The 23583-nt window shown below is 49.8% G+C and overlaps 10 protein-coding genes across 10 annotated transcripts; 6 read left to right on the forward strand and 4 right to left on the reverse strand.

The window, feature by feature from the left end:
• Window positions 1-187: 187 nt before the first annotated feature.
• On the forward strand, window positions 188-1915 carry A1O9_08734 (3-hydroxyphenylacetate 6-hydroxylase; the record flags this gene model as incomplete). The annotated part of the gene is made up of 4 exons (XM_013402217.1): window positions 188-541; window positions 608-1362; window positions 1421-1539; window positions 1602-1915. 4 exons carry the CDS (start codon window positions 188-190, stop codon window positions 1913-1915), a joined length of 1542 nt encoding a protein of 513 aa, XP_013257671.1.
• Window positions 1916-2728: 813 nt separating this feature from the next.
• Window positions 2729-4700, forward strand: A1O9_08735 (uncharacterized protein; the record flags this gene model as incomplete). Its single annotated transcript, XM_013402218.1, has 2 exons — window positions 2729-3514; window positions 3591-4700. 2 exons carry the CDS (start codon window positions 2729-2731, stop codon window positions 4698-4700), a joined length of 1896 nt encoding a protein of 631 aa, XP_013257672.1.
• A 403-nt stretch (window positions 4701-5103) lies between these two features.
• On the forward strand, window positions 5104-7233 carry A1O9_08736 (ATP-binding cassette, subfamily D (ALD), member 2; the record flags this gene model as incomplete). The annotated part of the gene is made up of 1 exon (XM_013402219.1): window positions 5104-7233. The coding sequence occupies one exon, from the start codon at window positions 5104-5106 to the stop codon at window positions 7231-7233; it is 2130 nt and encodes a 709-aa protein (XP_013257673.1).
• Window positions 7234-8152: 919 nt separating this feature from the next.
• On the reverse strand, window positions 8153-10006 carry A1O9_08737 (uncharacterized protein; the record flags this gene model as incomplete). Its single annotated transcript, XM_013402220.1, has 3 exons — window positions 8153-9631; window positions 9685-9819; window positions 9878-10006. 3 exons carry the CDS (start codon window positions 10004-10006, stop codon window positions 8153-8155), a joined length of 1743 nt encoding a protein of 580 aa, XP_013257674.1.
• Window positions 10007-12577: 2571 nt separating this feature from the next.
• On the forward strand, window positions 12578-14671 carry A1O9_08738 (uncharacterized protein; the record flags this gene model as incomplete). Its single annotated transcript, XM_013402221.1, has 1 exon — window positions 12578-14671. One exon carries the CDS (start codon window positions 12578-12580, stop codon window positions 14669-14671), a length of 2094 nt encoding a protein of 697 aa, XP_013257675.1.
• A 406-nt stretch (window positions 14672-15077) lies between these two features.
• Window positions 15078-15763, reverse strand: A1O9_08739 (uncharacterized protein; the record flags this gene model as incomplete). The annotated part of the gene is made up of 2 exons (XM_013402222.1): window positions 15078-15518; window positions 15722-15763. 2 exons carry the CDS (start codon window positions 15761-15763, stop codon window positions 15078-15080), a joined length of 483 nt encoding a protein of 160 aa, XP_013257676.1.
• A 953-nt stretch (window positions 15764-16716) lies between these two features.
• Window positions 16717-17199, forward strand: A1O9_08740 (uncharacterized protein; the record flags this gene model as incomplete). The annotated part of the gene is made up of 2 exons (XM_013402223.1): window positions 16717-16936; window positions 16991-17199. 2 exons carry the CDS (start codon window positions 16717-16719, stop codon window positions 17197-17199), a joined length of 429 nt encoding a protein of 142 aa, XP_013257677.1.
• Window positions 17200-18096: 897 nt separating this feature from the next.
• Window positions 18097-18507, reverse strand: A1O9_08741 (uncharacterized protein; the record flags this gene model as incomplete). The annotated part of the gene is made up of 1 exon (XM_013402224.1): window positions 18097-18507. The coding sequence occupies one exon, from the start codon at window positions 18505-18507 to the stop codon at window positions 18097-18099; it is 411 nt and encodes a 136-aa protein (XP_013257678.1).
• Window positions 18508-19758: 1251 nt separating this feature from the next.
• A1O9_08742 (uncharacterized protein) lies at window positions 19759-21124 on the reverse strand (the record flags this gene model as incomplete). Its single annotated transcript, XM_013402225.1, has 3 exons — window positions 19759-20425; window positions 20501-20647; window positions 20745-21124. 3 exons carry the CDS (start codon window positions 21122-21124, stop codon window positions 19759-19761), a joined length of 1194 nt encoding a protein of 397 aa, XP_013257679.1.
• Window positions 21125-21832: 708 nt separating this feature from the next.
• Window positions 21833-22927, forward strand: A1O9_08743 (uncharacterized protein; the record flags this gene model as incomplete). The annotated part of the gene is made up of 1 exon (XM_013402226.1): window positions 21833-22927. The coding sequence occupies one exon, from the start codon at window positions 21833-21835 to the stop codon at window positions 22925-22927; it is 1095 nt and encodes a 364-aa protein (XP_013257680.1).
• Window positions 22928-23583: the final 656 nt, after the last annotated feature.

Here is a 23583-nt window from a genome sequence, read left to right on the forward strand (position 1 = left end):
AATCGAACGCTTCACAGTCGACAATTTGTTGATTATGCCATTGGTTGATATATTGGATTCGGAATGCCAGGTATGTACAATAACGAGTGATCATTGCAAAGATCCATGTTATCTTGTGAGCAAGGGCACTATCTGTTTTCACTTGAGAATTGGCAGCTGGTAGAATCTGAAAACGTTACCCGTGAAGATGGCGATGTCAACTGTTGCCAGCCTCGCTGAGGATCGACGGATCATACCTATTCTCCTCCTCACAGCGACCGTTCTCGTGTTTGCCGTCTATGAGATCGTGCGCCTATCGGCACGCTTGCCTGGCTTTCAAGGTCCACCTGGCAGGCCGATTGTAGGCAACTTATGGCAGATTCGCCAGAAGGACGCACCAGAACAATATCGGAAGTGGGCTAAGAAATACGGACCTGTATACCAGATTCAGCTGGGAAATATTCCAGTTCTCGTTGTCAATTCGGCAGCTTCAGCGAAGACGATCTTCAATCAGAACTCGCATGCGACAAGTTCGAGGCCAGAGTTTTATACCTTTCACAAAGTGAGCCTAGTTCCTCCTCTTTAACGCTGAACCTGTTTATGCCGGAATAACTAACACCGTGCCAAGATCATTTCAGACACGGCTGGGACAACCTTGGGCACAAGCCCATGGTCAGAGTCTACGAAGAGGAGAAGGAAGGCGATAGCAACAGCCGTCAACCGACCGGCTGTGGCGACTTATATTCCTCATCTTGATCGAGAGACTCGGGTGTTCCTTTCACAGGCGCTCAATGACGGCAACTGTGGCAAGACAGGCATCAATCCGATGCCGTTGTTCCTCCGCATGAACATGAGTATCGGTCTCACTCTCCACTGGGGAACCAGGATGGAGTCGCAAAACGACCTCTTTCATGAGATTGTCCACGTCGAAGATATGATCAGCAACTTTCGAAGTACAACGGGTAACTTGCAGGATTATATCCCGCTTGTCCGTCTGAATCCTTGGAATACTCAGTCCGCAATGGCCAAGGATATGAAAGTCCGCCGAGACAGGTATATGCAGCACCTGGACCAGGACCTGGACAATCGCATTAAGGCTGGGACTCATAAACCATGCATCAGAGCGAATGTGCTTGTTGACGAGGTGGCACGGCTTAACGCACTGGAGTTGAGTTCTCTGAATCTCACGCTGTTGGCTGCAGGCCTAGATACCATGAATTCTGCTGTCTCATGGGGTATTGCTAAATTGGCAGAGCGACAGGATATCCAGGATAGAGCACTTGCAGCCATTCGTGAGACCTATCCTATTGACAGCCCTCTTTGTGACGCGGCCGACGACCAAAGCTGCGCATATCTTGTGGCAGTCATCAAAGAGATCCTCAGGTTAGAGACATCCTTTCTTACATCAAGATGCCCCGTTATACTGAGCTTTAACCTCTAGATATTTCTCGGTGACGAGGCTCTCGTTGCCCCGGTGTACCATACAGGATTTTGTGTATGACAACAAGGTCGTTCCAAAGGGGACAGTTATATTCTTGAATGTCTGGGCTTGCAACATGGGTAAGATATTGATGCTTAAGGTCTCCCCATGTTAACTTGTCTAACAATTTGTCGCCCAACAGATCCAAAGCTTTGGGACGATCCGGAGGTTTTCCGTCCTGACCGTTGGCTAGAGCGGCCAGAGAGCCCCATTTTCACATTCGGTACAGGATCTAGAATGTGTGTGGGCATGCAGCTGGCATATCGAGAGTTGTATGTTCTTTTCTTGCGAGTCCTGAACAGTTTCAAGATTGTTCCAGACGGGTTCATCGAGACTCGTCCGATTGAAGGGGTCGCAAACCCTGCATCCCTGACAACGCAACCAAAGGAATACAAGGTTCGCTTCATTCCACACAAGTTGCCACTCTTGGAGAAAGCCTTGCAACAGAAGCATTAGCCATAAGGATGAGCAGGCTCCCAGCGCCTAAGGTTGAGACGGGGGGAAGAGAGAGCTAACGCAGATAGCAAATGGAGCATTTTATACAGTGTCTAGTTAGGTGAAGAACATCATAAGTACGTATCTAAAGGTTTTGATAGGGCGTAAGGCTCAGGTACTGCGTATCTCGATACGGAGACGCTTGGTTGGGATCTGGTTAACAGCTTTGCAGCGAGGGCGAGGGCGGGCCAGCCCTCGTTACCATAGACTAGGCGTTTAGACGCTAGGGGCCCCGCTGCGGCCCCCCGCCAGAGACTCCGCACTTCTAGGAAGATCCCATCCACGCCTTTATTAGCTACACCCCCCCACCACCCAATATTCGTGTGCATAGGCAACTCAACTTTTTACCTCCCCTCTTTCTGTCCTCTGACACTGTGTATGGCCTGCATGGCCACCTCATAATGATTATGACAGTCCATGCAGATCCTGAAGATGCCGCTCAATCTGGACGTAAACGAAAAACCCCAGACAGCCCGGAGCATGCGCCCAGATCTAAACGACATCACTATGTCTCAAACGCCTGGTAAGTCCGCGTTTTACCACTCTTGCCATTAGAGTGGCATTAAATTTCGTTCCATTAGCAATGAGTGCAAGCGGCGCAAAATTAAATGTGACGGAGAAAAACCCTGTCAGAGATGTATGAAGAGCATGACGCTGTGCAGCTATCAACGTCCATCCCGAAATAAGGACGGTAGATCTGGGCAATCGCCTGCCACAGATAGTTTCTCAATTCCAGAGCAGACACAAAATGTGCTGGATAGAGAATTGCGTCAAATGTCCGAACAGTTACGGACGGTGATGGCGAAAGTGGATAACTTAAACGAGCGACTAAGTTCGGTATCCCCTCCCGGCCAATATCAGCAGGCTCAACAGTCCGTCGCTGGTGTCAATGTGCTCCAAGAGCGAGCGATCCAACAGTGTTCGCCAGGAAATGCCCTACAGCTGACCAGCCCAAGGCCACGCGAGCAGTCGATGCAGCCCAGTGCGATGCATGAGCCAGAGACGATGGTCCCAGAATACCATGGGCCTACTAGCTCAGAGTTCACATTCGAAGTGGCAAATGAGAGCTTGACTGAGTTGAGGGTTGGATGCACAGCCAGCAATTCAAATCAGCCTGTCGAATGTTTTCCTATTCCTAGAATTCCCCAGAATCCTACGGCGGATAAAACACTTGTCCGAAGGCTTTTGGGCCGGAACCCATTGTGGACGGTTGCCCGATCAGATGCGTTGAGATATCTCGAGCTGTACTACAATACAGTAGGGGCAATGTATCCTGTTACCGATGGTCCCCGCCTTGCTTCTAAGCTACAACTCCTATTTGACTCTTTGGATATTGCCAAAGCACAACGATACAACGACGGAGTTGGCAGCCTCGTGGAGATGATGTTCAGCGTCGACACAGAGATTATAAAGATCCAGGTTGCGATTGGAATGATTACCGAGCTGGGCGTAGCGGGGACAGACATTGCTAGGGAGCTTGTGCAAAGTGTGATTGACTCATCGGATGACTCCCTGATGAATCTGGAGGGACTTCACGGTGTCCAAGTTCTTGTCTCGATCGTAAGTACCTACATATTCCACTTTTGCACCCCCTTCTTTCGCCGCAAGTCTGACTTTGCTATCCCCCTTCCCAAAGGCACTGTTCTACTACAACCTGGACGAAGAGCTCAGAGCTAGCCGGTACTCTTGCCTCGCGTCAAGGCGATGCTTAGAAATGGGCCTTCATCGTCGCGATACAATTGTGAAACACTATCCAGTGGAAGAGGCGCGTAAAGCGGCCTTGAGGATATTTTGGTCAGTGTTTACACTCGATCGCCGATCCAGCCTCGGCCTGGGAGTTCCGTTTGTCATTCAAGATACTCTGGTGGATCCGGCCTTAGCTTCCCTTGAGTTTGACCATCTTTACTTGCGCAGCATGATCACATTTGCGAAGATCTCTGGGAGAGCCTGGCAGATGAGTAATGAATTTTCCAGCAAGGAACCCGACGTGGTTCGCGAAGAGATTGACTACCTCGATTACCAAGTTCTACAATGGCAGAAACAGATCCCAACTTCGCTCCGCTATTGCTACGGGTCGTCTGAAATTCCCCAAATGACGAGCGGCGAGGTTGACGGCCTGCGACGATTGTATCTCAGCGTTGCCCTCTTTGTCCGCGCCAACCAGCTCCGCAATGTCATTTACCGACCCCTCCTACAATCAGCATCCCGTATCAAAAACGACCCAGAGCACAGCCTCGCTGCCCTCCATATCGCCAAAGAATCTATCAAGGCATTTGTCGACCTCGATGCAACCACAAACCTACTACAAATCCACGCCACCTTCTTCAAGCACTTCATTGTCTCGAGTCTGGGAAACCTCTTACTGATTGTGGTGCACGCCACAACCGAGTACTGGACCGAGATACAAGACACATTCCACGCAGCTTCGACGCTCTTGAGAAAACTGAGCACCAGATCTGGTCCGATACTGCGGGCTTGGGACAGGCTCAAAGGGCTGGAGGACTTGCAGGCCAAAATTTTGAACACAGGCCGACGCAAGGCTGAGACGCAACAGCAGAACTTGAATGACTTTGCGGGGATGGGCGTGAGACCAAGTGAGGAATCTGCCAGTCTGGACAACAATTGCGAATTAGGGGACTTGGAAATTGGCGAAAGCTTTATGCTGTTCGACTCGCAGATATGCGACGAGTTCGCTGGATTGTTTGATCCATCGTATAACCTTGCGGATTTCTACGAGTTCCCTTAGCTCTGTAATATCAATAGGGTTTGATTGACCATCTAAGAATTCCAACAATGGCTACCTTCGAGATAGCTGTTCTCTGAAACCGAAATGCTGTCAGGGTGTCCAAGGGAGCTGCAACTTCCCTGGTCTTATGTAGTTCGCATCAACGCGCCCTAAACATTAGCTCGACAAAAATGCCAAGCCTCATACACGTGACTTCGTCGGAGATATTGTGGTGACGTCGGAGCTCTGACTTTCACATGGGTTGATCCGAGGCAACTTGAACACACTACACAACGTGACATGTCCTTGCAGATTGACTGCTGTGCGAACAACATGTGCTTCCTCCAGGCTCAAATGATAATGCCGTCCTAATAATCCTCTAGATATCTATCTCATCTCTGACACTGCACAGAGACGGTGTATCATGGCGGTGCAATCCAAGCTACTACCCCCGGCACGGACGGTTAGGCAATTGATCTTTGAGATGACCTCTCTCTACCTAAAACATCGAACAAAGATTTCGCGAACCGTCTACATAACCTTGGTCATCGCGCTCATTCACCGAGTCTATAATGCCATCTCCGAACAGAAGGCCGCGCTTCGAAGGCAAGCCGAATTGCGAGCCCACCAAACCGCAACTATTGGAGATGCGGACGCCGCGAATACAGAGCACAAGAAGAAGAGGGTGGAGATAAACAGAGAATTCTTCCGCAGCCTTCTGCGCCTACTCAAGATTGTGATCCCGGGTCTTCGGAGTAAGGAACTACGTCTCCTGATCAGCCACAGCGTGTTCCTGGTTCTGCGAACACTCCTCTCATTATATGTTGCTGAGCTGGATGGCAAAGTCGTCTCTGCCTTGGTCAAAGGCCGCGGTCGGGATTTTATATTGGGCCTTGTATGGTGGATGTTGGTTGCAGTGCCTGCGACGTTTACCAATTCGATGTTACAGTACCACCAGACGAAACTCGCTCTCTGTTATCGCACCCGCCTGACCAACCATGTTCATGAGAAGTACCTGGACAACATGACCTTCTATACACTCTCGGCACTGGATGACCGGATAAAGAATGCAGATCAGCTCATTACTGTGGACGTCTCACGATTCAGCAATTCACTGGCAGAATTGTACTCGAACCTTGCAAAACCAATACTCGACATGGTAATCTACAATTACTCCCTATCCAAGTCTGTCGGCGGAGAAGGCCTGTTTGCAATGGCATTGCTTGTTCAGGTTTCTGCAAACGTGATGCGAGCTCTTACACCTCCCTTTGGAAAATATGTTGCCGATGAAGCCAGATTAGAAGGAGAATTCAGGTTCCAGCACACCAGACTTATCGACTATAGCGAAGAGATTGCGCTTTACGCGGGACACGAAGCTGAGAAGGATGGGTTGGACAAAGGCTACTTTACCCTGATCAAGCACGTCAATCGCATTCTTCGGAGGAGGTTTTACCATGGGTTTATGGAGGATTTCGTTATCAAATATTTCTGGGGCGCTCTTGGCCTGCTCTTATGCTCACTTCCAGTATTCTTCAAGATTCCTGGCCAATCGTTGCAAAACACCGGTGATCACACTGAAAGCTTTGTCACAAACAGAAGAATGCTGCTTAGCAGTTCAGATGCCTTTGGACGCCTGATGTTCTCTTATAAGGAGATCACGGAGCTAGCGGGATATACTTCTAGAGTCTCTGGGCTCCTGGACGTCATGGATGAAGTATCGGCTGGCCGATTCCAGAAAAAGCTCGTGAGCTCAGCAAGCATCGAAGAAAATGCACTTGTTCTGCAGGGACGTGGTACAATCGAAGAATGTGAGAACATTGAATTCACGGATGTGCCCATCGTCAGTCCGAATGGTGATGTTCTCGTGAAGAAGTTGACATTTCATATCAAGCCTGGAGACCACCTGCTAATTGTTGGCCCCAACGGATGTGGCAAGTCGAGCTTGTTCAGGATCCTTGGTGGACTGTGGCCCGTGTATGGTGGGAGTGTCAAAAAGCCCAGTTTTGAAGATATATTTTATATTCCCCAGCGACCGTACCTTAGCAGAGGTACTTTGCGAGATCAAATTATCTACCCGGATTCTCTGTACGAATTTCGAGCCAAGAACGGCTCAGAAGAGTTTCTAAGAGAAATCCTCACCATCCTGGAAATTGAGTCAATCATTGACCGACCCAATGGATGGGACGCCATCGAAGAATGGAGGGATGTCTTCTCCGGTGGCCTACAGCAACGCATTGCCATGGCCAGACTGTTCTATCACAAACCGAAATACGCCATTCTCGACGAGTGCACAAGCTCGGTTACATTAGAGATGGAAAGGACCATGTATGAAACAGCCAAAGGCCTGGGCACCACGCTCATGACTGTGAGCCACCGCAGAAGCTTGTGGAAGTACCACAGTGTGATACTTCAATTCGATGGTCAGGGAGGTTATGTCTTCAGCGAGCTTGATGCCGAGCGGAGAATCAAGCTGGAGGACGAGAAGGAAGAATTGGAAACAATGCTGCGTGGTGTGGAGGGCTGGGAAGCTAGACTGAAGGAGTTGGAGAGTTGATCGCCATCTAGCATCATACCGAAGCTCCAGTCACTAAACCGGAGCGCATGCTTCACTAGCTCTCACGCCGGACCATTCGACAACAGCTTGCAGCATACACACATACAAGCAGCTATTGCTGTCACATCTACTGGGGTCTCGGTGTCTCCACCGAAGTCAAGCCAACTCTTCACGTTTGGCTCGACTTGTTCCTGCATGCATATCTTGCGGTCGAAGATACTTTGATCACGAGATGGCGACGGCTATATGTGTCGACTTATGGTTCAAAGCTACACCAGTAAACTTCTCGCGCGGTCTGTTGTCGCATTTCTTGGAATGAACTACTGCTGACTATGGTGCTCGAACGAGCGGAGTAACGAGCAGAATTATCGAGGCCATTTATGCAATGCTAGTGTGTTTCACATGAAATGGTAACGAATATTGATGATGATGGGCTCGGCGTCAGTGGGCAATACAAACTAGGAGCTAAAGAAGCCGGAAGAGAACAACTGAAAAGAATAGCTATCGAACGTGTGCAAAGGAGACGTATTGTGAAGTACATAGGTGAGGATGAGGTTCGAAATGCTCGTAGAAATGAGCAAGCCAAATCTACCAGATCAATTGCCAGGGTTCATGATTGTTGTTCTCTCCAAGATCTGCCTCAGTGTCCCAAGGTTAGAACAGATATTACCCCTTATTCTGGGCCGTCATCGGAACATCACATGACAATAAAGCCTCGCGGCATTTCAACGCTCAGTCTTCATTACTAGTAGTTACAGCGTGTGTCGTGGTCTATTCACTTAAATGACAGTTGTAAGATATGAATGGTGTTCATTTATGCTTGCTACCAACTTCCGCATGGCCTGCTAAATGGCCATTTGTCATCTACTCATTCAATTTTCGTCCTTGCCACATCATCAGAGATCACTCTTTGGACTCCTTAAGGTGGCAACACTGTCAGCACAGGTGGCCGACTGGTTGTCCTGGGAAGCTCGGGAACCGCGATTGTTGGGACACAGGCACAGGCACTGCTGACTTGAGCAATTAGAGCCTCTTCCCCGCCTTCTCCCGCACAAGCCTGAACAGCGAATTTGGGAATCTCACGCTGGTCATCAACCTGTCGAATGGTGAAATTATGGCAGAACTCCTGGCCCTCTTCAAGGCGGCCCTCAATACTACTGGCGCGCAGCGACGTGAGACACTCACTGGGTTCACAGGTCTTGGGAACGGGGCATTGCTTGCTGGTCATCTTGACGACGAAGGTTCCACGCTCGATGGTGTGTACGAGGATGAATCCAGACTTGAAATAAGCGTATGAAGACCAAGACCCTAAGAACGCGACCGTGCCGCCACCCTCTAGTTCGTCGTCTTCCGGATAGATATCAAAGAATCCAGCTTCGCAGATGCTGCCGCCACTTGGGTCTTCAGGCAACGAGCGGATATCCAAGACATTCAGTCCATTGCCGTAGTTAGACTGGTAGCTGTAGCCGTCAACGACATATTGATTATGGTCAATAGAACGGGTTTTGCCAGCGTAGTATCCGGTATAGTGTGGATTCTCGAGGTCACGGATGTCAAAGATATGCGTTGTCGGGAGACCCCGAGTCATGGGGCCGACTTCTGCATCACGCTCGTCAAATTCATCATCAAGAATAATATATTCTTGGTTCATCTCGTCGTTGACAACACCTTGATGAACGTATTCCGCACCAGGGAAGGTAGTAATCGAGATGATGCTTGTAGTGTTGCCGACTTTATTAGTCACGTCGTAGATCGTGAGCGTATCCTCGTTGTAGCCGTAACAGATATCGCGGCCCTCGTATCTCTTGTCTGGCCCACGATAAACTAAGCACTGTGCATCATGGACATATCCGTCACCAGCTGCACAGCCTGGGCTAGTTGGATTGGATGGGTCAGTCATGTCGATAAAGATCAAGCCACCACGACAAGGAAGGTCGCCTCTAACTCTGATGGTTTCGTTGCCGCCAACCGAGCCGGAAGCAATGGCATAGTTGAGCTCCTCGTTGATGACGATATTGTGCGTTCGTCCGACGGGGAGCTCATCCCAATGGCCTGTCAGATCTTCCTGGGTAAAGTTGGTGGGGTTCTCTGGGTCGAGATCGAGGAGCTTGCGCATATCGAAGATCTGGACACCGTGATTAATAGCCTCGGATCCGATAACAGCATACCCTCGGAGCACTCGAATTTCTCTCCAGTTTGAGCCAATGGGATCGTATTGAGGCACCCGACCGAGATACACTAGCTTGCCCTCACTACTGATTTCCGCGAAAGCTGTTCCGTCGTATTGTCCAATGGCAACAAACTCTCTGCCGTCATCAGAGGTCCATCCCCACGAGGATGAGCCTCGAGCAGCAGAGCTACCCAGATCTGCGTGTGACAAGAAGTGATAGAGGTCAATCTTGGTATGTCAGCTGTTTCGGTCATTGACACATTGCCTTAGGGAGAGCCTACATTGTTACACCTGAAGGTGTTATTCTTATCTCCAGGGATTGCCGCAGCAAATCCATTCTCACACTTGGTATAACCAAGCTCGGGATATTGAGAGCTGTCCATTTGACCGGCCGCGATCTCGGCGTCCCATTGTGCCTGCAAAGACGTGTCAGCCTTGTGCCAAGATGGAAGGCAGGACATCTAGGGAGTTTACCATCTTTATGCCCATGATATAGGCGTGGACTTCGCCAGAAGCATATCGCTCGGCAGACCCCAGAGCAGCTGCTCTGCTCATGCCTATCAAGGCTGAGCAGAGAGGGACGAGAGAACTGATATGAACCATGGTGGAGAGTCAACTAAGTCAACGCAACAAGCAAGAACACTTAATGCATGAAATACTTGCCTCGCGATTCCCCGAATGGCTGCAGATGACACGACAGTCTTTTCGAAAGAGAGTGGCCGATCCATTTAAGTACATGATCTTTACTCACCTTGATCTATCTGCCGTACGGCATCTCAGGCATCCTCGTATGTGCAGTTCCTCAGTGCAGATATCTGGGTGGAGGCAGCAAGGCTTGGTACCAGGTTTATGACGACTAATACTACAGCAGATGCTTGGCCGATGAAACCTGAGAAGATAGCAGAGCATAGGCAAAGAGGGTGATCACCTTGGCGTTGTTGACTTCCGAGGCACACAAGAAGGACCCGCAGGGCCTTAAGGCCTCAATTTGCAGCGCCTGAAACAGTAATCTCGAAGTACCTTTATAATATGTGACGAGCAACTTGGATCTCAACCTTTTCTCGCTTGAGTCAGGCTTTGCGCGTTCTGAAGATCACAAATATCCCTAAGCAACCTCAATGTTGCTCCTGGTTTGATAGGGCGAAAAGCCAAGATGCGCCAAGCGATATGCACACTAGTCGAGTTCACTTGTCAGTATTCCGCTTAGAACATATTGCCAACTTCTCCGCGACTTCTCCAGATCAAGAGGCAAAAGTTTTGTCCCTGGTAACTTCAATATCTTGGATGCTCGGCATTATGCCCTTGGCTACCAACAAAGGCAGGTAGATGTTCTTCTCAACCTCTCAGAAATACCTGTCACCGCCCTGCTACAGCGTCTCTGGAATAGTACGCACCTTGAGGTTGCAGCGGATCTTCCCTTATCCTCAAAGAAAGTCTAAATCCAGTATCATCGCCGGTCCGATGCAAAGCGCTCCGCGCTGAGATGCGGGCATGAAGGTTACGGAGTACAGCGTGCTATCTCTGAACCCTTGATACCCTGGTTTGCACCGCCTTGTGGCCTACGACGTGGCTGGAATTGCTATGCTTCGGGGCCGTATCGAGGCTAGGATTCCATCAACTTGCCGTGTTGTCATCAACTCGTGATGCGGCCTCACGGTCTGGATCAAGCTTTCGTGGGAGGAAGCTGGGCCCGAAGTATTGTCTGTGAGGATTATAGGCAGAGTGTATCTCCTTGGCTATACAAGACCTGATAATGTTTTGTTGACGAGGCGATTTACTCTAACTATAGGTAGAAGCCATTCTGGGCTGAGCTCTTTGAAGGGACGTCGAGATACCAGGTTTCAAGGAGCCCGTGGTAAGTAAATAGCAATCATTATCCAAACCTTGAGCAAAGAGGCCATTTGTTTTCCGGTGCCGGCGATGGAAGGCTCTCATCAGCACTCTCATCAGCGCTCGTTCTAGAAGTAGAGTGAAGACGCTGGCACGACTTTCGACGACTCTAGATTGACTGGTATTTTGTGGCAGCGTGCATCCAAGCAAACCGGGTTTCGGTGGCTCCGTGATTATGTGCACGTGATCAAAATCGCCAAGGCCCATCCCAAGCGAAACTCCGGAACTAAGTATCTCCAGAGTCCGAAGGCTTCCCTGTAGTATAGAAGTCCCGAATTATGACGGGTGTTTTTCACGCTCGATAATATTATCTTAGCAACAATTCTCCTCCGATAATCACGAAATGCTCTTGAAGACAGTTGGCTAGTACTCTGGGGAAGCTATTCCGGCTCGGAATAATATCTCTAGTGCGCTGCAAGTCTAGAAAGATCAAGCTCCACGCTCCGTTTCGCGGCGATCCGTTAGTCATTTCTTTCAGCCTCGGGGCCATGCTGCATTAGATGTGAGTTGTTTTACCAACCAAGCTGCGCCAGCCCACTCATATAGCGACGGGCTATAGGGTATGGCATTCTAATGAGAGGACTTCGGCTCGGTCATGAATCCAAGCGGTGAGTATTCCGGCATATCTCACTGCTCAGCGACCTTGTCTAGACCCGTTCAGTCTCCAGCCGGATCCTTGCGAGAGGACTAATGGTAGCACAACTTCCATCTTGGGTCAGGATCAAAATTGTGAAAGCACTGATATTCTCGGAGAGGATACAAACAGTCTTCCCTACCCGAAGGAACTCACGATCATCTTCTAATGCATAGGGTTCTTGCGCGTTGACGCGTCTGATATTTCACGCAATCGTCCTGCCCTCTTTCCTCGACACTAGGACCTCGAGAGTACAATGATCCACATTTGGCTTCTTGTGTGACTCTAACCAACTCTGGCTCAATCAAGCGCAGGCTTGGCTTAGCTTTGCTGCATAATGTGGCTTGGCCTAATGCATGGTACTGGTCACAGGGCTGGTCCAGCTCTCCTTGGATCTCAGCTCCACGCAAATGATAAACGAGTGACCCCTCGTGTTTTGTCTTGGTATGCGGCACACGGGTACGATGTCCTGTCCAGATGTCTTGGACGTACTTGCGTACACGAAGTTGGAGGGGCAGAAGAATACAATATTAATTCTCAGGACACCCGCTGTCCACTTTCTCTCTATCATTTCCTGACTATCGTCTGGCTTGCAAAAGATCCAGGCGATCCAGACGTGACCCGTTGTGAGTTTGATTGCGACCCAAAAGATGGCGGAATATGTGACTGCACTGCAAGACCCACTCATTTCCGCTCATGTGCAGCCAGGCTATGACCCAAAACCATTGGTGTCTGCACACACACACACTCCCATTCAGCCTCAATCATCACCGTTACCTCCAGGATGGCTGGAGATGGAAGATCCATCTGGAAGAACGCTTTATTGCAATCCGACAGCAGATAAAACTTCTTGGGAGAGACCCATTTCTCGTCAATTGCCGCCCGGGTGGATGAAATCGCAGACCCCTGATGGCAAGACAATTTTCATTCATCCAGAAACGCAAAGATGCTCATACCAATTTCCCCCACAAGTTCTAGCACCGATACCTCCGCAAAAGCCTCCGGCTCCTCAGATGCCTCAGATCACCAGGTATACTACAACGCCTGGAGGAGGCCCAAAGAGTCAGACGCCGACCCTGGTTCGAAGTCAGACTGCCCCAGCCCAGCCGGCCCAGGACTCGTCAATGTCCACGAATGTCAATACGGCGGTTATGAGGAAAGCGGTGCCCGGTTTCGGAGAGGCCCTAGCGGTCCACCAGCTTTCGGAGCGTAACAACAGTACAGTCCTCACCAAGAAATTCGCCTCCGACCTAGCACTCACCACTACTGCCATGAAGGATGCAACTATCAGCGGTGCAAGCCTCGCAACTCGACAAGCCAAAGTCGCAGGACAGATTATGGTTGATCCGAAGAAGATGCAAAAAATTTCCAGGAAAATGGTTGTCAAGACAGGCGCTGTTGGAATCAAAACTGGTCGAGCTCTCAAAAGTATGATGGGTGAAATGGTCGAAGCTGCCGACAAGAAAGGCAAATATCAACCAAAGAATCGGCAATTCATCCCATATGATGGCCAGGTTGAATACCAAATCAGAGTTCCAGTTCAACACCCAGCTCAGCCAACTCCTCAAGGTTCAGGAAATATTCAGGAGGACGAATATCAGCAGCAGCAGGACGCACTCACATCACACCCTCGGCCAAGTTCCGCAACAAACACGATTTCTTCTCAACTTAGTACGATGCCAATAAGGATAAATGCCGGGCTTCCATCACGTAGGCCAGTTCGCGCTCACCCGGTCAGCATCGATGGCACGCTTTCGTTAACTTACGCAAACCAGATTCAGCACTCTAACCAGGTCAACAAGCCCCCTGCACAACAATCAATCCCACATCCTGAGCCAGCTGAATATGATGACTACAACACTGTAGAGCTACAGATTGACGTTGGCGCCCAAGTCAGTCAGGCTGGAGCAAGCCCGGCAATCATGAAGCCACCAGGGTCGACCCATCAGTCGACTTTGCCGCAACAGAACACAAGCGAGTTGTCACAAACAACTACATCTCTAAATCTCTCCTCCCTTTCAGTTGTTCCGAAACCCACCCAGACGAGTTCACTTTCACTCCAAGCGCAGGGGAGTGTCACCATCCAGGCATCTGTTGACACTTCAGACCCTCCACCATACACTCAGACAGTCCAAACCAACGAGCCTGCTGCTTCCAGCCAGGCTGCACATCGTCCAACGGCTCGAATACAAAGTGTATCGTCTCGAAGCCGACCGCCACCACGCCCAATGTGTCCTCAACAACAGCTCGGCCCGCATTATGTAAGCTCATCACAAGAACAAGCCACGCTTCTAGTTGGTACAGCGGGTGCTGGTGGCGTTGTAGGCTACGAAGCGTACAATATCATACAGCCACAATCAGGGGCTATGATATACCAAGATACACAAGCGATAGCGCCAGTTTCGCAACCTATCATCTTGGCACCCCAGAAGGAGAATATATATATCGAGCAGAATCAGACTATTATTCAGCAACAAGTCATTACCAACAACGAAACAATGGTGGTGCAGCAATCCGGGAGTTCGGGTCAGGAGTATGAGGTGTACATGCCGCAGGACATGGCGTACACTCAGGCCGAAGGAAGTCCTGATGTAGGGGTATATCCTGAATATGCAACATATGAGGAGGGTGTGGCTGCTGGGGAGATGATGTATGTGGAGGCTTATGCGGGAGAAGTTTATGGGTCGGGGGAGTTCGATGCCCAAGATGGGCTTGAGTATGAGAATGCGGGTTATGGAGATTGATACTGAGGTGTGTCCATGTTCCTTGGTGGCATTGACGGCATCTAGATGCCACAATGCTTCGAAAGCCAAAAGACATCTAATTAGCCATACCTTGAGAGCCACTCCTCGGTCCCCGTATGGGAGAGCATCTTACCAGCCTGGGCAATAGTCAGCTTGTCGGCGACTTTCAAAATCATGCTTGCCGACTCTGCAGGAGTCAGCTGCCGCTCTAAATCTGGCTTGACCTTCCTTAATAGCTGCCGTTGATATCCCAACATCTGTTTCTGCTGTTCCGTGGCTGGAGTATTAGAAAACATTGGATCAGCCGAGTCACTCCCTGGCAACAGACGCCGGGAATGTGGAGATATAGATGCCTGGTTCACCTCTCGATACCTATCCAGGGCGACACACCCACCATAACTATATCTTACTTCTGCAGATCGATCGCCAGTTTCGCAAGTACCACATTCATGGCTGCTTTGGAAGAGCTGTGCGGGATATGGTGACTCATTCCCGTTTTTAGAGTCACGTCAATATCAGCCAGTGCTGTGCTCAGGACGACGATCCTCTTGCCCGCTCCCCTATGGATTAACGGGAGAAGGATGTTAATGACAGATAGCCTAACTATGACGTTGTGATCGATAGCGTCGACTAATGCGGCTCTTATCATCGGAAGATTGTCCCCGTCGCTCACGGCGGATGCCGAGAGGGCAGCGGTTGCGTCTGTATTCCAGCCTGCATTTTGGAATAGGACATCGAGGGACCCTCCCGTAGCGTCCGAGATGGTGGACCTCGCGCATCGCAGTTGCTCTGGGTTCGTGATGTCGGCGTTCAGAACGTGGAGATTTTTGCGAGAAGAGACTAGGTCCTACAGGGCGTCGGGGAATCGTCTCGTTGCGGATGATAGCAAATACTTGGTCAGATGCATTCTTAGACTGTTCGCAGTTCTGTTAGCATTACTTCTTGTTCCTGAGTGTGGTTCACTTACCAGCTCGGCTGTGATTGCCAGCTACGTAGATATATGTTTTAGCATACATTTGTCCCGTTAAATCTCCTAGTAAATATACATACCCCAGTGCCTCTAGAAGCACCAGTTATTGCGTAGAAAGGCATAAGAGCATGTATGGGTAGGTCCAAGTAGGGAGAGCAGAGGGTTTATAATCGTATTGACGTTGACGTTCTGACACGGGGAGAGTGCGATAGTAGGACATTATTAGGTCTCTGAGAGCCGGGCAGCCGTGCCCATATAAATTGTCGTGGACGTCGGCGCTGCGCATTGGATATACCCTAAGTGTAGCCCTGATGTTCCCCAAAAGCGGGGCCGGTCGATGTTGGTGACCAATAGTACACAACTTTGCACGCGAATGAGGCCATATCCTATCCAATTTGGGTTAATGTGCCGACTGATTAGTGGTCGATCCCGGCATAGACCCGGCCACCGGGGGATGTTGGTTCTTCCGCGGTTGAACTGATATTCCGAACCCTGATCATGTATCTGGCGAGGAGAGGTTATGAATCTCAGCACATGATCCAAGTATAAGCCATTTCTATCCCAGCGCGCAGGTATATAAAATGTAAATGCTCGCAACATTGAGAATTTTCGATGCACATCGAAAACCCTCATAATCTTCAAAGTTCAAGTCTTTGAAACAATACAAGTCCACCAAATCATGTCAGACAAAGCCAAATCTGCCTGTTCACGGCCCAGTCGCCAAACGAGCACAAAGTGTCAATTATACTCGAAAAGCTGGGTATCCCCTACGAAGTTCGACATGTGAGCCTGCCCAAGATCGAACACAAGGAGCAGTGGTTCTTGAACATCAACCCCAGTGGCCGCATCTCAACTCTCACAGATACTCTACCAGACGGGACTCCCGTCAATCTCTTCGAATCAGGCTCGATTATGCAATACCTCGTGGAAAGGTATGACGTCGAGCACAATATCTCCTATCCTCGTGGTACGAAAGAGCATTGGCAGACAAACAACTGGGTAATCGTGCTTCCACTTTCTCCACTTGAGAGTGAACCGTCGCTAATGCAGAAAATCTATTCAGCTTTTCTTCCAAATGGCAGGTATCGGCCCGATGCAGGGCCAAGCGAACCACTTCGTGAGGTATTCACTATCAGACTTGCCCGAGAAGTACTCGACCGATCGATACATCAACGAGTCGCGCAGGCTCTATAGAACTGTGGACAAGCACTTGAGCGACTCGAAGACCAAGTTCTTGGTTGGGAATAAATTGACGATAGCGGACATCGCTATTTCGTCTTGGGCTAACCTGCTGAGTAGGCTTGAGGAACTGGGACTTCCTTTCGTGGATGGATCTAATTTGTGGCTAGCTTTCAGCGGTTTGGATGCCACTGAATTCCCCAATGTCCAAGGATGGCAGGGCTGCCTTAGTCAGCCTGGAGCTTTCAGAAAGGGCTTTGACGTGCCGGTCAAAACAGATGTAGACGGAATGATGAATGATCCCGAAACTTTCAAAGCATACTTGAAAAAGAATGAAGAATGGACACGGAAGGGGATGGAAGAAGATGCGAAGAGATAATGGCGAGAGAACGAGGTCCTGTTCCATCATTGCTGAAATGCTAGGAAATCGCCTCGAACGCTTCGTCGTGGTCAATGGTTTATGGTGCCGGAGAAGGATGGAAATGAACTGGCCGCTGCAAACTCTCCACGATGTAGTAAGCATCTTTTAGCGTTACTGAGGAGACTGCGGTTTTATGGAAGGCTTCTGCCGACTCTGGATGCAACAACAGAGGCTGTGCGCTAGTGTTATGTCACTTAGAGGGGAAAGCCATCGTTTCCAAAAGTTGCACTTACGTAGTAGAATCTCCGGCAGGGTCCAGTAACGGCTGAGCTGCTTGAGGAAAAAGGTCAAAACGTTCCAGGAGCTTTCAAATTTAGCATTGGGTACGCTTGTTGTGGTATTGTTGGTCTCAAGCCTTGAGCATATGTGCAGGAGAGTCATGGCTGTAAATGCAATGTACCCAACTGCAGGATCTGTGATAGAGCAAAAGTTGGGATCCCAGCCGCGCACAATCTCGAGTGTTTGCGATAGAATGGGCTCGAGGTCACTCCAATTCGATGACCATGATGCATCACTTTCGCTCAGTTTTGGCATCAGTAAAAGAATCTCTAGTAAACACAATCCAAACAGATTTATCAGTCTCACTGCATGCTCATCTCGAGATTCATTCGAATCTGCCATAAAGATTGGATTGAGATAAGCTTGAGGTAAAGCGGCACAAAGAACGGTCAACCTGGTCGACAAAGAGTCCAATCGTAGGGTGAAGTTTCCATGTGGGTTTTCAATCGCTGCGCGGCGCACCTTACTAATCTTGCGGAGCTGATATGCGTTGAGGAGTCGGATGACGAAGCTACTGTCGACATCCGGTCCATTGCTTGGGGTTCGCGCCCAAGAAGCCGACGCACAGTGAAGCACCTAGGCGAGTGTGCTAAGATCACCACGTAGGAATAGACGACCTGTGGGCCGTGGTAGCGCCTTTCCACTGGTCCACTCCTCGATGCTTCCGTGGGGCAGGGCCACACAGACGCTGTCCCTATCAATGTTGGACGGTGTTGTAGCAATAGCAGTACAACAAGTATCCAACAGGAAGATCGACCACCAGAGATATCTCCAACCTTGGATCTCTTCGCATGTTGTCTCACCGGCTCGGTAGAAAGAGCAATTGGCAAGGTTGTCAGTTTGGTGAAGACCATACTGGTAGCACAAACGCACCAGCAGAGATACATTGTCATAAGTCTTCTTACTCGTGGTTCGACGGTAGCCGTGAAGGGAGAGGAGAAATAACGTCCGAAGATCGTCCAGATCAGCTGCGGCACCTGACAACATTATTGGTAGACAAGCATGTCGCGCAAACTCGGCGTAGAAATCACCCAGCTCTCTCGCGCCAAATGCTACAACCTCTGGGCGTCTGGAGATGCTTGAGCCAACAATCTGGGTCGAATCCGCTCATTGTCATATTGCTGAAAGAGATCCTGATATCTGAATAGCGGATAATGACATTGAACATTGGTTACGAAGACATCGAGCCTGTTTTGGTTAGTCGCGCGACCATGACAAAGAAGTATGATGTGTACAGGTCTCGTTCTGCCTCACATGACAGACGCATACAATTCTCGTCAGCCGGCCCAAAAGCCAGATCACCATGGCCATGAATCATCTGGTAGCCCTCCCACCTGCTTGGTGGGTTAAATCTAGCGCTGATGACCGAAAGGTGTCTGGTATCGTAACTTGTAGTCCTTGAGGCAATAAACCCATGGAGAATGTCAGAAGCGTGACTCAGAATAAGGGTATAGCTATTGGAAAGCTAGAATGGATACCTCTGCTTTTTCTAACATCCAAAAAATCACAGAGTTCTGCCGCGATGGTGTCTTCGACCGGAAGACATTGCTCCTGCCCTGTGTTGAGTGTTGAGCCGTTTTCTCATCGAGCCCTTTGCTGGCCCCGGCCTACGCTTTTTCTGCGTGTAAGTACAGTCGTGAAAATCCTCAACACAGCGAGAGCAACTTGGCCTCCCATGGTCACCTAAGGGATAATATTAAATCGACCCTTGAGAACGGTTGGCCTTCTTAAGGATATCGTACATTTTATTTTGCGACTGTTATTACGTCTTAACAATAAACTTAGATAGAGGGTGAAACGATTTCGACAGACCTTACGCACTGATCGCACACTCTATAGTTATCTGTCATTGGGAATGCCACTCTTTGGCCAGGATCTTTTGGTGAATATGGTTTTCAAAAGAAGGCGGAGGCAGAACGTCAATAGCTGATCAATGGAAAAGGGAGGAGACAGGGGACCTAACATCGGAAAGCCATCCCCGTGACCATGTCAATGATAGATCTTAGCTCTAACCAACAACGTAAGCTTCTAGTCCAGGTTTACGCCCAATAATAGAGGCCATAGCTAGACAATCAGACTCAGCGACAGTTGTAGGTCGTAATTAGGTAGACTGTAGGCAGAACATATTATTCACTAAACGACTGACTAGCTCGTCTGGACGTACTTACGACTACAACGAGCTTAAGGTTATTCACCTCTTCCTGACAACTATTTGCGTTGACTATTAATAGTATTGTGCTAAGTAGCTATCTTAGTTGAAATGTCACGAGGGAAGAAGTCCACAGGGTCATTACTTGTTTTTATTGCAGCAAGGATCTCTTCCGTCCATACCCACCTCAACTTTTGGCCGAGTCCCCTTTCCTTCCAGTTGTTAACCTGCTCTGGGAAGAACGGCACCTCAGGACATCGCAAGGATGGGTCATGAGCCAATATGACAAACACATTCCCATCTCCGTCATATTCCTGCATGCCCTCAATTGTTGTCATCACTTCTTCCATATTATGGCCAAACGCAGGCTGCCATAGTGGACCGGCAGGATCGCGATTGCGCGAGACCTGCAATTCATCGAACCAGGAGCAAGGGCAGACGGGCATGTTGCTGTTAGTAAAGCTAGCAGATTGCCGGTCCGCGTGCGTTGCCCTATTCAAAGTTGCAATGGATTGAGGCATCGGGACATAAGCTGACGGGCGGACTTCGCCACAATGGTGTGCGGCATCACCCCCTAAGAAGACAAACGTGTCTGGATTTGTAGTCGTCCGGACCAAGGCACACAGGTGGCCGACACAGTGGCCGGGAGTGTCTAGAAGATATAACGAGCCGTCTTGGAAGTAGTCGAGGGCTTTGAACCGGCCAATCGTGTGGGTCTTCGTTCCTTGGAAATCGATTTCACGGACGGTTCGGCCTCTAATCACGATATGTGTTAGTTTCAGAATGGTCGAATATCTTGGACAGATTTGGTTTTCTACGGGCATGACCTACTCCACGTCGCTTGGTTGGACACTCCCCAGGGTAGAGTTTTTGCCGTTCCCTTCACCCAGGAAAAAATCCTTGAAACCTGGACCAACTACTAAGTCAGTCTGCGGGCCAAAGGTGGACATATCCCCTAGGTGGTCCCAGTGGGCATGACTAGTTTTTATCCATGTTAGCAAGGACTGACAAGGCTAGGGGCATGATAAAGCAGGATTTTGAACTACGATGTGATGTGCCTCCCTCTTCGACTTACCTCCAGATCACAGCATTAATATTCTCCTTGCCAACGCCAGCCTCATCGAGGACTTCCGAAACGTTCTTTTCAGCGCTCGGCTGGTGTCCAACCTTCTTAAATCGCTCGACGATGGCCGGGGCAAGGTTCTGCCAGTCTTTGCGGATCCCGAGATCAAACAGCACCTTCTGACCAGAGGGGTGCTCGAGGAGAAAGCAAAATGAAGGTGCAGCGGCCGCTGTCGTAAATCCAGGGACCAGTGGAGTAAACAAAGCTTGAGCAGGCACGTTAGAGATGGTCGATGCGTCAATGATCTTGACCGATATCGACACAGATGAGCCAGGAATGTTCAATCTTGGCCTTGGCCCGCTGGGCACACCATTACTCTGAGTGGCAGCCATTCTATTGCTGTTTGTTCTTCTTTCCTTTAAGTAGCTTCTTCAAGCCTTGTAAGAGGGATTTACCGATTAAAGGGAAGATAGTGGTGTTTTGTACTATGCTTCGGTGCAAAGTCGAGACCTGAACCGACAGACACCGGAAACTGCAAGGAGGATATCAACCGAAAACCAAATTTCTCACAGTGCAGCACACCCGAGGTTCATTCATTGAGAGAGCATCTAACTTTCGTTCATCCTGGAGTGAATAGAAACGCCTTGGTTCTCAGAGGCAAAATAGCAAATGTTGGTTGGTACCCCCGGCCGTGATTGAAGTGGATGGGTCAGCTGGTTGTTCTTTCAGCTTCGGTATCTCGGCTCTATGATCCAATAACCACAGGCCTGCGGCCGGGCCCAGGGAATGGGCGTGGACGACAAGCCCAAGCCCAACCTTATGCTGGACTACACCGGTAAACCGAAAGATGGGACTACTCTTCGAGCGATTCCGAGAAAGCTTAGCAGGCTGTCAGGTCTATCGAACAAAAGCCCCGGGACTGACAGCCTCTCGAATTTCAAGACTTCTAATAAAAGGCCGACGTGTTGAATGCCGTCCTCCTTACGTGATCAATATGCCACAGTGTACCTTTACTGGATGTACGTTTTTTAGAGGAGACGAGAAATCTCAAGGATAAGTGCAGTCAGCTCGCTAAAACTTAACACCTGGAATTCATCATCATGGCCGCCTCTCCAAGCTCCCAATTGAATCGATCAGCGCAGGAGCCGGCAACCAATGGTCCTAAGGACCAAAAAGTTCAGATCTCGATCGAAGAAGCCACTCAGCTATGTCACAATATGCTCCAAAAGGCCGGATATTCCCCCGAGCAAGCATGGATCATTACAGATCACCTTGTGGACGCTGAGATGCGAGGCCACCCATTTGCAGGGCTTGCAAGAGCTCTGAGCATTGTCGAGCAACTACAATTCTCGGTCGCGCCGTCCGCGCATGAAATTGAAGTGACGCGATCCGGATTGACTTTTGCCCACCTCGATGGTCACGGCGCCGTGGGCAACCTTGTTGCGTACGAGGCTACGAAGATTGCCGTTGAAAAGGCTAAGAGCGCTGGAGTGGCCGTTGTCGGGGCGAACGGATTTTGGTACTCTGGAAATCTGGCCTACTATGCTGAGATGGCGACTAGGGAGAACTTGATCGTCTTTATTGCCTCTAACGGTACGCCCATTGTGGCACCACATGGAGGGTACGAACCGAAAGTCTGCACCAATCCCTTCTGCATCGGATTTCCCTCAAATGAGCTCGACCAACCCATCATCTGGGATATCGGAACGAGTAATATCATGTATGCGCAAGTCAAACTTGCCGAGAGACTCGGAACTAACATCCCAGAAGGATCAGCGTATGATAATGAGGGAAACTTGACGACAGATCCTCTCAAGGCTTTGCAGGGCGCCTTGTCTGTATGGGGAGGTCATAAAGGCAGTGGCCTTGCCATCATGGTGCAGCTTCTGGGCATTGCTGCGGGGAGCGCCGAGCCAACACCCCTGCTGTCTGATTTTGGGTACTTGGTTCTGGCTTTTGATCCAAGCATTCTTCAGCCTTTGGATCGTGTTAAAGGATGTGCGGACAAGTTGTCGCAGTCTGTTAGGGAGACTAAGATGCTTCCAGGCCAGGGACCAGCGAGAATGCCCCATGAACGGAGTAGCCAGAGCAGAAGCATCGCCAAGAAACAGGGTGTTTTGAGTGTCGAAGCGAAGGTCGTTGAACAGCTGCGCAAGTACTTAGAAGCGTGTATATCTCGGATGGGAGATCAATGACGTCTGTGACAATTGGTCTCTTAATTATCTAAGTTAGCCGCCTGCCAGGTCCAAGGGGGCAGACTGTCCTAGAATTCGAACGAATTGCTTTGATGAAGAGCGTGCCTAATGACATGCCTGTGAAAATGGCCGGGGGGTGCAAAGGAACTGTTAGCTTAACTACCTCTATAGTTAGGTAGTGCAGGGTTTGCGCTCGGGGTCAGGGAGTTGACGGCGCCTTTGCCCCTAAAGTTAGGCTAGCCAGCTAAACACCCCGCAGATGCGACTTACTTGACCACCTAAGGTAATGTCATTATGCAACAGCCAGTCACCCATTTTCTGCCAAGGTTTAGTGGTTCCAGGCTCTGAGGTACCCCAGGTTGGCTGGGACGCCCAACCTCCTCGGCAGTCCGCACACCCCCGCTTTGGATCCCCACCAGTGTCGCCATTTTAAGGGACCGTAAGGATGCGTGGGTACCATCTAGTTAGTTAATGGCTTCTTATGCAACTCACTTAGCTAGGTAGAGAAGTTAGTTTCTTGTTCTCCCACCCGGGAATTGAGATTCTAGGAAACTATGATCTATGACCACAAAGTACGCCAGCTAAGACCACCTCTGCTTAGCCATGACTCGAGAAGAGTCTCTACCGCAGCCTCGCAAACTGCGAGCCCGACGGGT

The sequence above is a fragment of the Exophiala aquamarina genome (genome assembly GCF_000709125.1).
Source record: "Exophiala aquamarina CBS 119918 chromosome Unknown aczIA-supercont1.8, whole genome shotgun sequence".
NCBI lineage: Eukaryota > Fungi > Ascomycota > Eurotiomycetes > Chaetothyriales > Herpotrichiellaceae > Exophiala > Exophiala aquamarina.